Source organism: Passer domesticus, chromosome 4 (genome assembly GCF_036417665.1).
Source record: "Passer domesticus isolate bPasDom1 chromosome 4, bPasDom1.hap1, whole genome shotgun sequence".
Taxonomy (NCBI): Eukaryota; Metazoa; Chordata; class Aves; order Passeriformes; family Passeridae; genus Passer; species Passer domesticus.
The window spans coordinates 74,734,570-74,751,229 of NC_087477.1; the positions used below are offsets into that span (position 1 = coordinate 74,734,570).

General features: G+C 38.5%; 1 protein-coding gene across 3 annotated transcripts in view; it reads right to left on the reverse strand.

The window, feature by feature from the left end:
• Positions 1–2,171: 2,171 nt before the first annotated feature.
• The window catches only part of HTT (huntingtin), a 79,864-nt gene continuing 65,375 nt past the window's right edge, over positions 2,172–16,660 (reverse strand). For 2 of the 3 annotated variants that reach the window (XM_064418815.1, XM_064418817.1), the window contains 12 exons: positions 16,167–16,306; positions 15,917–15,999; positions 15,514–15,644; positions 15,202–15,331; positions 14,288–14,443; positions 11,682–11,872; positions 11,127–11,241; positions 10,686–10,899; positions 10,432–10,537; positions 8,912–9,074; positions 8,153–8,313; positions 2,172–7,175 (listed from right to left, as the gene is read on the reverse strand). In XM_064418815.1, coding sequence (XP_064274885.1) covers positions 6,962–7,175; positions 8,153–8,313; positions 8,912–9,074; positions 10,432–10,537; positions 10,686–10,899; positions 11,127–11,241; positions 11,682–11,872; positions 14,288–14,443; positions 15,202–15,331; positions 15,514–15,644; positions 15,917–15,999; positions 16,167–16,306 — 1,804 coding nt within the window. In that variant the 3' untranslated portion in view covers positions 2,172–6,961. The remainder of the gene's footprint in view (positions 7,176–8,152; positions 8,314–8,911; positions 9,075–10,431; positions 10,538–10,685; positions 10,900–11,126; positions 11,242–11,681; positions 11,873–14,287; positions 14,444–15,201; positions 15,332–15,513; positions 15,645–15,916; positions 16,000–16,166; positions 16,307–16,660) is intronic. The other variant, XR_010361553.1, reaches the window with a different exon arrangement.

Here is a 16,660-nt window from a genome sequence, read left to right on the forward strand (position 1 = left end):
CCCTTCTAAAGATTCACTTCTTCAGGACTCCCAATTAATTAACAAACTACTTTGGATCACTCAGCCTTATCCTCTGTTAGTCACATACCAATCTATTGATGACATACAACTTTTATGTTAAAGCATTCAACAGGTGAAATATTTACTCTGGCAGCCAAGGCAGAGGAAAGAAGACAGGAGGAGCAGGAATGAGCTTAAGCCACATTACCAAGAGATGGAAGGATCAGAAGCCTGGAAAACACTTAAAAATACCTCCCAGATCTGCAGCATCCAGTGTTCATTTAAAACAGTGGTAGTTTGAAGCAGTTAAGAAGGCAAAGAAAAATTATTATGAACAAAGTGTAATTAAGACTATCTGCCCAAACTTGCCTGAAATAAAAGTTAAACAATGAATTGTGTTATTTTCATAGATGTTAAATCAAATGCCAAAGATGATATTTGAAATGTCAACATTAACAAGACACACCAAGAAAAGTTAAGTTAGCAAGCTTTACACTTGCCTTTCCATTGGACAAGACAGATGCTTCAATCCTAGAGCCATTTAACAGCAAGACAGGATGAAAACACATTTAGTGCCTCTTCCTCAGGGGAAGAAAGGGGTGGAAAAGACTGATTCTAATTTGGAGATGTTATTTCAACACTGACTTGAAGTTTTACAGTGCATATAATTCAAGATGAGATAGATTAGCAAAAAACTTGTATTTAAATGGTCTGAATTAATCTGGCTCACAGCTCTGTGGGCATCTGGTGCATGGTCAAACCCAGCCCTCAGGGATGAATTTTGCTTGGAGCCCAAACACTGCAGCCTTGCTGAAAGAACTCCAAAACATAAATAATGAGATAAAACAATAAGGTTGCACTTGATCAAAATCTACCCATGATGTTTGCAGCTTGAAGGAGGAGAAAATAGCACCTGGGGTAAGGGACTGCTATGCCATATTTGGATGTGTACACCATGGGAAAGATCAGAAACAAAATTATGGTGGAATTATGGCTGCAATAGAAGAACAGAAGGCTTGGCTCACTCCGAAGATAACATTCTATATAAACTGTATTAACTTTTTCATGTTCTTACTTCCAATTTTTTAACAAACCAACAAGTTACAAATCTTTTCATCTCTTCAAACAGTTATGCAAAACTTATGGTATAATTATGTCTAATTCTACAGGCAATCAAAGCCTTTTGTCTTGTAACTGGGGTGGAGCCCTGCCAATTCCCAAATGATGGCTGCAATACTCTTTACAGCTGCACTGCCTAAAAAGTAGGAAAAAAAAGCACAATACCTATACAGGACAGGAAAGGCAGTGGGGAAAGGAAAAATTCTAGCAAATTAAAAAGTGCTAGTCTACTAAGTGCAATGCTTCATCTGCCTGCGCCTGGCAATTCATCTTTAGGGGTAATATTTCCAAAAATTAAATCTTTTTTCTTCTCTGAATGACAAAAAGATGAAGACTTATGACTCAAACAAGTCTCCAGCTCTGCAGACAAAGGCACTTACCACAGCACAGCTCTGTCCCCCAGCTCCCTAAAAGGTGACACAGCGGCGGATCAGGGAAAACAAGAGGTAAAAGAAGTTACTTTGACTCAGGACAAAACCGGCACGTGCTTTCTACATTAAGCTACTACTTCAAACTTTATGCCAGAGTTTCCAGGGAACAGCCAAGTGCTGCAAAGTTAATCAAAACAAGATGTCTGTGAGCCGTTGAGTACTGCAAGAGATCCTCCAGTGTTCAGCAGCAGGACCACCCAGAAATTTCTTTTAAGATGCAAGCCCAACAGCTGGGAAACCAAGCTTCAGCAAGTTAAACCATTTCTTCTCCTGTGTAACATTATCCCTCCCCAGGACTGCTGTGGATAAATACACTCTCATTCACAAATACAGCTGTACACTTGAATTTTGCCTTTTCTGATCTCATCTAGAATCCCAGAGAAGTTTTGGCAAGCATGACTGTTAGTTACAATTAAAAGCTCAACAGTGATAGTTCTTGGTGAAGTGCAAACAGCACTCTGATTGTGCAGCATAGCTACATTTGAAGAGTGTTCAAGTATTCTTGCATATCTTAGTAATAATACTCAGTATTTGATAGTTGCTGAAAAGAGGAGATACTGGGGAAAACCTCTAGTAAGAATGCATCAAGCCCTTCTTTTTAAATAACCAGAGAAAAATCACTTACAGTAATAGTTGCATTTTATTTTCTCTTTTAGTTTCAATGTGCAGTATTTTCAGCATTTTTTTTAAACTTAAACATACATCTAAAATTATATGCTTTTCTTTTCCCTTGAGTACAATTGCTTTTCAGATTGGGGCTCCAAGCTTTTGCTCATCATTGCCCTCAAACTATATCCCACCACAGGGTGCATTACCTTATCCTTGTCAAGTTTATCCAACTTGATGGTGTGTATACACGGACTGATGGGAATGATAAGCTCACACAAAATGCACATGACTAAAGCAGCACATGCTTCACAAATGCTCTGCAGCATTTATACCCAGTTACCTGAATGCAGCTAAAAACTTGATCAAGATATACCACAGAAGCTCTCCTGGGTATGACTGTGGGATTCTCAAGATTCTTAAATGGATACTTAGGTAGCATGCACAATGGGTTCACCCAAAATCTCTGTATTAGGTTAAATTAACATCATTAATTTTCCCAGAATTTTGCTACATTGCTTACTCTAGTTTTCACAGCAGCTTGTTTTCACTTTAAAACACTTAAACTACTTAAAAACTAGCAAAGTATTTTGCCCTCTTGTAACTTTCATCATTTGTGTCCTTATAACCAAAACTGTTTCAAGAGCGAAGCACCTACCATTGTCACTCAGTTGATTTCTACCTTTAGTAGAAAGTTTAGCTGGGATTGTACATGGAAAAAGTCTGATTTACACAATGAATGTACTCAATTAGTTCCCCGTCTTCTCCCATTCCTTTCAACCACCGGGTAAGATCCTGAATGACTGAATTTATTTAAACTGCTTATTGCTATTATTTATTGCTCATTATACCCTAAAATTTTTTTATTATGGAAGCATAAATGCTCAGCCCTGACAGCTCCACAAAATCCTAAGACAAACCAGGTCTGCTGCTCTTGGAGAACTGTCTTTGCAGTGTTTTTGACACAACCTCCTTATTTGCTATATAGTTAACAGCCACTGAAAAAGGAGAATGGCAAGACAGAATTCTCTTAAGGCAAATCTACTAGATATCAACAAATTACTTTTAACCCAAAAGGTTCCAAAATGTTCCTTCATTTGACCTAAATCTGTTCAGTCATTACTCAGTGCTTTTGGAATGCTGCTGGTGTTAAAAAACAAGCAATGTCTTGGTGCTAAGAAGGCATTCCTACCGAAGCAAAAGTAACACACAGTCATTTACTAGGTGCTTTGGGCAAGAAATGACATCTGGGTATACACTTCAGAGAAGATTTAAATAAACTCACATTCAATTGCAACTGGAAAACAGCACAAATAGTAAAGAAAATACTTTGAATCCCACAAATATGAACAGGTTTACAGTAAGTTGTCATTTGCAACTCCTCACTCTTGCACTCAGTGCAAGGGAGGAGGCAGGCTGAAATTAAACACAAAGCAAACTTTATTTAATGGGCCAGTGGGTAGCTGGTCCAAAAGCTATTTGTGACAAGTTGGCTGGCATACAGTGTTCATAGGGGAGGGCCACGTTATAGATTTAGTAATGCAGTTTCTTTGACAACTGAACTGTAACTGAAGTTTTAAATATTAATCTGTCTCAAGTATGCTCCCAGTCATGCCATACCTCTCATCTTGTAAGGCTGCAAAGAAGCCACTTTTACTGCAAAGCACATTAAAGATGCTGTCTGCTTTGTTTAGCCAGGACAACAAATGTATGTCTAAAGACCAAACACACTTCTACCCTGATCTCAATGAAAAAATGAACAGCTTGATTTTCAGAATTCATTTTCTGTTTACAGCAAGTTAAAAACACTCTGTGAAATAAAATCTTGCATAGAGTCAGTCTCAAAGGACAAGCAGTATTTTTATTTCCTTTAAATCCAACATCAGAATCCCTTAATGGCCTGTTCTGCTGTTACTACCCCTGTGGCACACCTCGTGGCTCATGTCACTAAAAGCAGACAGGAGTGATCTTGAGTATGATTTCATTCCCAAAGAAATGAAGGTGTGGAAAGAATGTCTAGGAAGGAGAGAGGAAAGTGTGCTGCAGTGAAATGTCTGAACTGAAGCACTACTGCAGTGTGCTCCCACTCTAGGAAGACCCTTAAGCTACAACTCCTTCAGGTCACAGAGAATTTCCTAAGAGGAGGTGCCCTTCTTTAGACACTTGGGACACATTACAGGAGGTAATACACTACAACAAATCTCCAAGAGAGGTTAAAACAGATGAAGTCATTACCAGTGAATCTGTGTGAGGTTAGAACTGAGTGCATCAGCTCTAGAACTTGTCTTGATACAGGTAATGCAAATACTTGCCCTAAGGCTGGCAAGAGGCATTTGAGGAATGGCAGTCTGTCACATCTGAAGTTTTTCACCTAGCTGTGCTGACTGCTTAATTCAATGTATTTCTTCACTGGCTTGAAAGATGCTATAGCAAGTCCCAAGCTGGTTTGGAAAGTTTCCTAAAGGGTCTAGCTCCTGTGATCCCAAGGTAAAGTAATCAGCTGGTCTGTGTTAATCATGAGGAGCTTAAAATTATGAAGAATTTAACAGTTTCATAACACAACACATACTGTTATATGATGAGAATTTGACTAACCTGATGCTTAAAAAATATATTAAAATCTATTTTAAATTCTGGAAAATAGCTTACAAAAATATCTTCACTTAAACTATATATTATACAAAAACTGACTGGTGTGTGGGTTTACAGTACAAAACAATTACTGGTGATTACAAAAGGGAAGAGTGATCTATACTACCCCTTAATGCAAACACAGGGCATTATATCTCACTGCCTGCAATTAGACTTTCATCAGAATTAAGATAATTTTCCAATATAACTCAAAAACTTTCAAACAGTATCTATTTTATTAAAATTTTTCTCTGAAATCCTGTTCAGTTTCTTTTAAAAATCACCACAGTGCAGTGGCCCAAGGAAGAAGAGTAACCCAACTAAGGACAGAAATAATTGCTCTAGATAATAAGACCTGTAGAGAGCTAAATACAGCAACATCTACAGTTGTTTCTACTGCCCATACTATCAATTTCCTCTACCAGTTTCTAAAACGAAGAGACACCAGTAGACAATTCCTTTGTAATCAATTTACGGGCAGAAGCAACAATTTTTGGTCTAGATTGGAATTAGTTTAAATACATGGGTTTAATAAATACAAATATACACATCTGTATACATTAAATGTTGTCACATGTGTATAATTTCAACATATACATTATATACAGAAATACATACAGTACATGCTCCTCCTGACAACACTATCTCATTTTTCCAAGTGTCACCAAAAGGTGTGATAAGAAAATGAAGAGAGGTTGAATGTAGGATCTGACTGAGAACCAAGGTATCAATTCTCTGTAATGAAAGACTTAAACACAACTAAAGACAAATGCTGTGCTAGATTTCCTCATGTAAAGCTCAGGAATCAATGGCATTCCCTGGGTGGTGAGTAAAAGCTAAATCTGGCCCTGTGTAGTGTCCTGAAATTCATGGATATTTCTGTTTGTGTCTAAAGCATTATGGATACTACAGGTAATAAAAGAGGTTGTGTAATCTAACACTTTAGCCAGTCCCAAAGTAGACCACAGCAGCCTTCTGATTCTTTACTGCTACCACATACTTGTTTAATGAGAGTGGTCCAGATGACTCCATGGTCTCAGTTAGGAAAGGTCAAATGGTTGTTGACTACTGGGGAGCTTGCACCATTTTGTCTCTTAAAATGCTGTACAGCAAATAAGAGCAGTTTCCTAAGTACCTAAAGTTTGATCCAGAGTGACTAGTCCTCTTTTTTACCATTATGTCTCAAAATAAAGGAATTAAAAAGAAGCTACATTAAAGTGGATCACAAGAATGCCTCCTTAGTACAGTATCTCAAGACAAATTAATCAACATATTCCAGTTTTAAAGCACTTTAAGAAAAAGTGAGATGCAAAACAAGACGTAATCTGTACATTAAGATGGATTTCCAAAAGGAACATGAATTCAAGAATGAGGAAAAAAAATGAGGACAATACAGATGTCAAGACATTCAGTAGCATGGCTTTTGTTCATCTCCAATTACAGCACAGCTCATGCACCACACATCTTACAATTTTACATACTGTACATAATATAGAAATATTTAAGTTAAAATTTCTTTCACTGATATACCGTACTCAAATTTGAAATCCTGAGAAGAAAAAAGAAAAACGTGTGGTTACATATGTGCACTATATCTCTGGTATCACCAACACATACACCACTGGATATCAGAAAATCCAGAGAGAGAAATTACATGCTGGAAGTGTAAATCATAAAAGCCATTTTCTCTTTTCCTTGTTTGGGAGAGACATCAGGAAACAAATTCTATTCTGTACTACACAACAGTATATACAGGTACATAAAACTATGAAGTTGGCTAATGACTGCACGTTTCAATAACAGTCTGTCAGTGTCTTACTGGCTGCACCACAGTGGCTTCAGCTGCATATTGGGAAGAAGAGGAATACCAGATACCTTGCATGTGGTGCTAGCTCATATTTTACAGCTTGGATGTGTGGCTTCTTAGTCCCCAACATCACTTGAAAAACACTGACATACTTCATTCCACTTAGAGGTGCTTGGTGTCAACAACAACTACACTTGACTTTTCAGGTGATTTCCAGTGCTGCAGAGCACTTGTCCATGCATGCTGGAAGGAAAACTGACAGGTCCGTATTTACCACAAATGCAACCCCAGGTATTTTCTTGATCTTGCATTCCTCATAACTCATATTCCAACACTAGTCATGCAGTTCCACTACACATCAGGATGTTCAACATGCTGTGACCTTGTGGACATTTTGCAAACAAGTCAGTAGGCGATGGTATGGGGTTCCTGGAGATGCCACCACCTCAAACACCGACTGGAACGCTCTCCGGTCCAACTCTTCATCGATCTGGTGTCGGTAGAAGTCTATGGCCACCAAACAGAAGATGTTAACATCCACTTGCTCTGATTTTCCCATTCTGCTGATAATATGTGGAAGACTGAAATATAAGTTAAGGTCATAAAATGACAGACTTGAATTATGACAATGTCATAAAAAGACATTGTCCCTCTTCTGGTTTAGCAGTGTTCTCTACTAAAACAACTTATTCTTAAGTTCACCAATGACATTCAAGTGCAAAATGCTGTCATCTGGCAATTAACTGCTACTACATAAATCCTGTTTCCTCCTTAACATCACACAATTTCTTATTCTCAGAAATTAATTTCAAGCTAGCAGTAGTTTTCTCTATCCATTGGAGCAAACAATGCAATCAGCATCTGCTGAGAGCCAAAAGAGCACTGCTGAGGTAGGGAGTCATTAGGACATTTCAAACATGACAAATGGCTATTTTTTTGTCTGCACACAAAATGCACTAGTTATTTTTCTATTTGTTTCAGGGGTTTCTTTATTTGTTTTTAAATAAACCCAGCACTAACCACCACACACATATATATATACAAAGATAGATATATAGACAAATTGGAATAAGTCTGTTCCAATTTATTTGGCCATTGCCATTCCATTACCAAAGCTCAATATTACTGCAGTGCACAGCCAGGGGGATAACTGGAAAATACAGTTTGGATGTAGAGAATTCTCTTGATTTTGAGTTTGTTGGCTTCTTTCATTTTTTTCCAATATATTTTATCTTGCAGAAGGAATACAGAGCAACGCCTTTAAAGGTCACAGCAATACTATAAAAAGTCCTTCAAAGTAAAGACTTTCCCAATCATCTTGCATAGCCAGAAGGAACTGATCTTAAAGCAGCAGTTTTAGATAACTTTGTTCTCATAATCTGTTTAGATGTTCTCTTTTTTCCCTACAAACCCAAGGTAGCAACAGCACAAGGCAATATACACCATCACTATCTGCAGTAAAACTGCCTTTTTTGTTTCTTACACTTGTACTCTTATCTTTCAAGGCTTTACACTGTAATTACCCAGAAATGGCACACATTCAATCTTTTTAGGATACATTGCTGAAATCCATTGACTGGTGGAAGCACTGACAAAAAAACAGGAAAGACTCCACATTGCCATTGCCACGGGTGTTCTTTGTGTGAAATTAGAGAGAGAGAGCATCACCCAGTCACGGACCATGGAGGACTGCCCAGTGCTATGCAGAGTCTGGAACACCTGCAAATTGTACACAGGAATAAAGACAGGGTGGATGGATATGGGGAACAGTTCAGTTTCTCTTGTAAAGGTTGTTCTCTCTGGCTACAAAGCTCTGAGGGTCACAAACTGGATTGCTGGAGTCAGCTCTGGGTCTCATGAATTCGTGAACAGGACTCATGACACATGTGCCAAACTGAAGTAATCACATAGAAACACACAACTTGTGTGGTGTCTCTGTTTTTTATAGATCACATGTGCTACACACATGCAGTCTTCAGTGATGCACAAGTCCAGTAGGTGTTGAAGAGCCAAAAGCCCAGAAGCTCAACTGAAGCCACAGGGGTTTGCTTTTTAGGTTCACAAGCTGATGGCTTTCTCACATCTAGAATCAGCACCAGGATCACAACCACTAACCTTTTCTTTATTTTCTCATTATCAGTGACTGGACTGTCCTGCTGTGAGCTTTGACATGGCAGTTCTAGCCCTCAATGCTGCCTGGAAGGCAACGCTCACAGCAGGACAGCTCAATCATGGCAGTTTTTTAGATCTAATTAACAAAAGTGGTAAATGGCCCTTCAGCTGAAACATTTAAGAAAAATAAATGTATCAATACTACCTTATAAACTACTGTTGCCATGAATTGTGGGTATGGCTGCTGATTGGACAGGAATTCCCCAATGACTTTGTTCATTACATCTTGTGGGGGGAAAAAATCATCAAGGAACTGTGGAAGAATCCGAGCCACTACTCGAGCTTCAAAAGGAAATCCCTTCCTGATCCTGAAAATAATAAAAAATTAAATATATTATGATTGAATGTCAACACATATCTTGTTCTTTTCCAATTTAATTGGCAATAGAAAGAACATTTTACTTTCATCTCTGAGTAGGCAAGTTCTCAGCACTGATGAATCCAAATCTTCATGTAATCTTAATAACAGACTACCCAAAGAGGTCTATCAAAGCTGTCAGAAGTTGTTACAGGTGTGTCTTTACCCCACACTCTCCCCTTTTCTTTTTTGAATAATCACATGTTTTGAAGGTCTGGAATTGCATCAGACATGAGACTTACCAACAGGAATGCTGAAAAAACTAAACAAGAGCAAAATAGGAGGGAGATCACTCCTCCTAGTTATCAGAGAAAAGACTATTTATAAGCAGAACACCACTTTTCATTCATAACATCTTGGCATTTTTTATTCAAGCTTAGGATGACCAACATATCAAACAAGAAAAGCAAGCTGCATTGCTGTGTAAAGTGGGGAAAAGATACTCCAACCTACAGACAACTTTGTTTAAATAACACTAATTGGAAAGTCTTGCTAATAAAGGCAGCATCTGTTGATGTAGCAAGATCAAGTTACCATCATGTGATTCTTCCCTGCAAAAGTTATTTTTTGCTTGTAGTAGTCACATTTATTTTGCTAGCTCTTTAGAGTGATATATTCAAAAACACTCAAGCACTGCTCTAGTTCTGTTCTCACCAAGTACAGAAGTGAAACCCTCCTCCAGTTTTATGGAAAAACCACTGAACACTTTAAAAAATGTAAACCATTACCCACAAACTACTACACAAAATCTAACATGCTATACTCACTTAAGACAGCTTGAGATTGTCAGATCAAAACAGGGGTTTTGAAATGTTCCCATTAATGAGTTCCATGTGAATACAGATGTTTTACTGTGTCATTCCACTGCAATTACTTAACAGCCTTAGAAAGAGCAACTCTTGTGAGGAGGGAAGGGGGGAAAAATGTTTTAAACTCTTAGGGTGGTTAGAAAGATTATTTCCTGTAAACTGGATTTATATCCTTGACTATGTAGAAGACATCCTGAAAAGCACTTAAGAGTTTGACCTGAAGGGAGCTGGAAATACATTTATGAAGTATTATGGTTTGTGCAACACACAGTATCAGTTTGGACATGTCTGGTTTTCATTTACATTCCTGCACATTTGTGCTGCCTTCAGCAATTCCATCAGTGTTACTGTGTATACCAGGAGTGTAACTTTAAACAAGAGTAAGCAGAGAAACATCATTAATTAACTGTAAGAACTGTCAAATAGAGAAGTGACCAAGCAGTAGCAAACACAATCTTTGCCCTCCCAGAGCCCCATTTACACATTTTGTCCTCTTACCTATCAAAAAGGACAGATACTCGTTCCATAGCAACAATCACAGATTCACTGTCAGGAGCACCAGGATTTGCATCTGGGACACGGCTGGGGCTGATTTTTTCCTTTCCTACACCAAAATAATTTGTTACAAGTTCACTGTGGATGTTAGAACACACTTCTTTTACTCTTGGTAACAAAAAAAAAAAATTTAAGAAAATTAGCACTGTTAGCAAGCCAGTCTCCCAGCACATAAGAAGTATAAAAAAAGTGAATACCTGTGTACATGCAAGTCAGCATCAATCCCAGGGCTGCCATTGCTCTGTGGGGGCTCTGCACATTCACCCTGTCAACACTCAGTTTAACCAGGGACTCACTGTCCAGCCTGGAAAGCTGCTCTGAAAGGAGGAGTCGTTCCAACCCTCTCAGGACACAGTGATAAATAATGGATGGTGTTGATTCATCACTTCCAGACACCATGACTCCACACATCTGAAATAAAGCAAAAAACCCCCAACTACTTGGTTTTGAGGTGTATTCAGGTCATCTTCTAGCACCACACCACAAAAACATGCAACGGCATCAGATATTAACAAAAACTGATGAAACTAAAACCAAAAGCATGCCTACACCTCACTATCCAAGTTCAGTGTTAAAGTCAGCTAATGTGGTGATCTCAGGTTACACAACCACCCCTCACTGGAGGCACCACAACGTACCTGTATAATTCCTGCAGAGAATTCAGGCCCTACATCAAGTGGGTAATTCTCAATCAAATAGAAAGCAGCTGCACACATCACCAAAATGTGCTCTTGGTTATGGATATTCACACAACTGCAAATGAGCAAAAACACTAGTGGTCACACCAGAGTTGTTTAGGTCACAAACAGAGACACTATAAACAACTTCTAGAAATTCAAAGTATTTTTGAACATGAAATGTAAGCCCTTTTTAAAATCACAGAAAGCATTGCTGAGGTGTCATAAGAGAACATTGATTGTCATGAAAATGACAGAAAAATGAGGCTTAAGTAACACAGTTTACCAAAGACACAAAAGCCTGTACTATCAAACAGTTTTCTAATCCTCAAATACTATTCCACTCTGCAAATTAAACCTAAAATTGGATGATATTTTCAATGAAAATGCCAAAACCTGCTTGATACAACAGCTTGCTCTAAAATGTACTGGCAGCTGCCAACAACAGAGAGCCCTTTTGTTCAGACATAAACATGCAACAGTTTGGAGCCAGGGGGAAAGGGAGAAGAGTCTTACTGTGCTACTCCTCTCAAATTGGAGAGCAGATACTCGCTGATAATTGGAATGAGCTGCTTTGCTGTCTCGTCCAGCAAGTCACACTCAAGGATATAAAGAATTCCATGCAGAGCTCCAATCCGGCTTGGCATGTGGGTGCTCCTTAGGGTTGATTCCAGCAGTCGACTTACTGGTTCAGCCACAGCTTTATCCTAACACAGCCAACAAGAGCACTCATTAGAAATCAACACTGGTTTAAATACTGGCAAGTCCTGTCATTCAGAAATACTTGGAACAAATTAAAGAGCAGAAAATAGAGAACAAACCAGAGTCTGGCTTAAACTACTTTGAATAAATGGCACAAGACTAATACTATCAGACAAGAGATGAGTTGCAGATTAACAAGGAAATTGATGCTACTTTGTTTTTTTTGTACAAAGTTATGTCATGATTCAAAATTAAAAAAAAAAACAAATAAGATAAGGATTAGTTCAGTAAGTAGTACGTGCTACTAAGAATACAGGACTGGAATGATTGAAATTTTGTGGTCTTTCAACTGAACACAAAGGACTCTTCCATCTGAAACCAGACAACTATACTCTGCCATCTAATATCTGTCTACTCAGCTCATAGCACATCATTCCATTCATTATTATTCTCTGAGACCACTGGTACTCAGACCTACATATCTTTCCCTCCACCAATTCTGTGATCTGGATGAGGGAATCAAGTGTGTTCTCAGCTGGGCAGGAATGTTGATCTGCTGGAGGTGAGGGAGACTCTGCCAAGGGATCTGGACAGGCTGGATCAATGGGCCAAGGCCAGGGCTCTGAGGTTCAACAAGGCCAAGGCTGGCTCCTGCCCCTGGGTCACAGCAACCCCTGCAGTGCCACAGGCTGGGGCACAGTGGCTGCAAAGGCCCCGTGGAAAAGGACCTGGGGGTGCTGGTTGAGAGTGGCTGAACAGGAGCCAGCTGTGCCCAGGTGGCCAAGAAGGCCAATGGCACCTGGCCTGGGTCAGCAGTGGTGTGGCCAGCAGGACAGGGCAGTGACTGCCACCCTGTACTTTACAGAATCATTAAGGTTGGAAAAGACCTCCAAGATCATGGAGTCCAGCCTTTGAGCACCACCATCAACTAAACCACAGCACTGAGTGCCATGTCCAGTCGTTCCTGGAACACCTCCAGGGATGGTGACTCTACCACCTCCCTGGGCAGCCCATTCTGATACTTAACCACCCTTCCAGTGAAGAAATTCTTCCTAACAGCCAACGCAAACCTTCTCTGGCACAACCTGAAGCATTTCCTCTTGTCCTGTCACTTGAGAGAAGAGACTGACCCTTACTTTGCTATAATCTTTCAAGAACTTGTAGAGAGTTGTAAAATTCCCCCTGAGGCTCCTTAGGCTCCATCCTTAGGGAAATGGTTTAGTTAGGTGAATGGGTGGACTCAATGGGGTCTTTTCCAACCTAAATGATTCCACAATTTTATGTTCAGTATTCATAGGTCAAGCTGGTACCAGATACTTCACTCTCTGTTATCAAATACCACAACTTCACTGGAATATACAAAATCTATTTTGAATTTTAGTTTTGAAAAGTCTTCTCCTTACTATCTAAGTAATCAGAAGAAACTACTTGCTTTACCTTGTTCCTTTACCTATGATGTATCTAAGACACAGGCCAGTTTGAGACAGTGTCTGCTCTCTAGCTGCTCTTTTTAAGCAGATTTTCTGTATAACTAAGCACAGAAAAACAAGCAACTCTTGATGGAACCAGCTTCTTGTTTTTTAAGTCCCACCAAGCTGTTATATTCAGCTGTTTGCTTGTGAGAAGGTGTTATTAGCTCACTGAGTGGGAAATGACAGCCTAGTCAGAATAGCTGATCTCTAAAACTGTTTCTGTGTGTTTGCCATCATGTTCCCAGCCTTCCCTTGCCCAGTTGCTGCTGCAATAGCTACTGAAAGCCCCACCCTAAAAGCCTTTCAGAATTTCCACTATTACCCATATAGCTTTATATTAGTCTCAGAGTTTCAAGAAGTGCTAACTCCTTCCAAAATGATTTGTAATTTTTTTCCTAAATACCTCCACTCTGAAATGTCCCCATAAAGTACTCCTGGTCTACACATTTCAAGACAGAATGATGCAGTGGAGGGAAGAGTGAGGGAGAGAAATGTGATATCTGACTATCTGAGGCTATATATTCATAACATGCATTGTCCCAGCCTCCCATGAGATTACAGCCATTCACCAGCAATATAAATCTAGCAAAAGCTGTTCTGCAAGTCCTCATTTCTGCCCTGATATGTAACAAATGAAGAGTCTAAGGCAAAAGCCACACTGAACTCAATAAAACAAACCAAAAAGCATATTAAATTATGCTCAAACCTCAAAAAAATATCAAATCAAACAACCTTTCTGTTTGAATACAGGGCAATTTGAGATAACGAGAGTTTGCAAACTCTGAAAGCCCAGAATACATATCCTATTACTTCTTACAGCCATGTAGATCAGCTAAAGGACATTCTTATAGACAAACCACCATTAACAAGTATACCAGGTTCTGCAGAAGAAGCTGAGTTAACCTAAACACTCATGAATTTGCAATAAACTTTCTGAGAATTTCTTACCATTCCAAGAACAGCAGCAGCTTTACAAGTAGCTGGTATCAAATACTGTACAAGAATCTCATCTTCTGATGGATGCACCTTTCTCAACTCTGTCAGTGTTGTGTACATCATCTCAAACTGATTCCTTTCTGTAAATAAGTCTGACACTGCCAGAAGCTGTACAGAAATTAAAATTGAATATAAAAAAATTCCCATTAGCAGACAGCCAAAAACAGACTCTCCCTTCTGTTAAAATTGTGAGTAAAAGATTCCTCAACTGATCTATTAAATGTGTAAACATTTACTCAAGGGTCTGAAATAACTATTATTGTTGTTGTCCAGAACTAATTCCACCATTCACCTCTGATAATAATGACCTCCAAGAAGTCCTTTTTACCAAAAAGTTTACAAAATCAAAGCCACTATAGTAATTAACTCTGGGACATGAACATTGCTATTTATAAGGTACTTAACCATCCCAAAACATATAACACATACTTCTCTTTCAAGGATAGTTCATTTTAAGTCATAATAATGATAGTGAATAATGGCTGTCAAGACACATTCCACACCTGTGTTCTTTAGTTTTGCTTCTACACTTAATAATCAACAATACACATTGTTGTTCAATCTTCATTTTCTTACAAAGGAATAGGATAAGCAAATTGTGCTTTAGCAAGTAGTCAAGTAAGATATAAACTGCCATTAAGTAACAATGAAGTATTTGGAATGTAGCAGCAGAATAAAAAAATTCAGATATAGCTTAAATCATATAATGTTGTAGTTGCTCAAGTTATGTTTCTGTACTGCCCATAGAACAGCCAAGAAAATTCTGTGTGTTCCATTTATTAAAAGATGCTTCATAAATGCTACTTAGCTCTGAGCACTTGGTAACATACGCTCAGTTATGGCTCTGAATAACAATTCAGACTTACTGATCGCACCACTTCACTGATCAGAATCACTGGTGTTCTCTTGCTGGGGTTGGATGGCAATATCCACTGACTGTACAGTTCAAGCAAGAACTGAGAACAAGAATGGATATCTACACCAGCCCTGTGCTTCCTGCAAGGAACAGTAAACAAGTGTTAAAATGGCTATTCTTAAGCCCTGCTAAAATGCTTGATTTGATATAATACAGTTATTTACCAGCATCCAATTTATAAACCCAGCTTATTGAACACAACATGGAGAAATAAAACCTTATCTATGACTCAAAAGTGAGAAGAGAAAAAAAAGTAAGATACCTGGTGTTAATAGGAGAGATTGGTGGTGAGGAAGGAGCAGGTACATCATTCTCATCTTCTTCATCCTCACCCCACTCTTCTTCTCTCAGTGGAGTGATATTATTTCCTAACCATATGGAGTGTATAGAGACCTTGCAACACACAAAAGAAAAAAACAAATAGCAAAGAAGTGTATTTAACACCCCAAAAGTCAGACTAGAAGAATCTTAGAAGCCAACATATTTTCATTTAAATGACAGGCAACACACAGCCTTCTAGATGAAGAGACACCCAGTTATGACCTACCCTGCATCACTCAGAGCTTTTAGTTTCTATTTGATATCAAGCAATGCTTCTTAACTAATTTTTCAGAACTGGAAGAAACGTAATAAAAAGCAAATTTAAAGCTGAGCTTTTAACAAACCTGTCCCAATTTATAATCCATATCTCCTATTTCTCGTTCAGTATTGATCTGCAGTAAGAGTTTTTCATGGCTGATAAGAGCACCTGTAATGAAACACAGGATGAATTTTTTAAAAGTGCATAACAAAGCACATGTGAAAATGGCTTCATTTCCCACAAACTGGATTTCAAATTTTTCTTAGAGCACCTTTCCCAATTTTAAATGCAAAAAAAATTCACTCTCCCCTTCTTCCCCACAAACAAGCACGTACCTGTAGTAGCAGGAGAAAGTGATGGAACAGGGTCCCAAGCTTGATATAAATGATGAGTAGCAATATTATCTCTCTTAGACACCATTGCCTGGATTTCCTGTTCAACAATTCCCCTGATAACACTTAGTTTCCTCCCAAACCTGAAAGCCCAAGAGAAATAAATTTTAGCAGATTTTTCCTTTAACAATTTCATGCAAGTCTGGCTCACTCTGTAATGTTATGTGTCTGTGCTTATTTTCAGTATCACGGAAATAAACATGTTGAAAAACATGTTCTGCACACTTTTACTAGATTTTATTAAGAAGTTATCTTTTTCAGATAATCTTGTAAGTCAGCAGGTTCACAATGCTAAGTCCATGCAACTTCTCTGTAAATAGATCCATTCAAATATACTCTTACTTAGAAAATACAATCTACACATATTTTTCCTACTAGACCAAGCACCTGCCATTATGTATTAACCACAAGTTTTATGCATTTGAAAACAAGTGAAA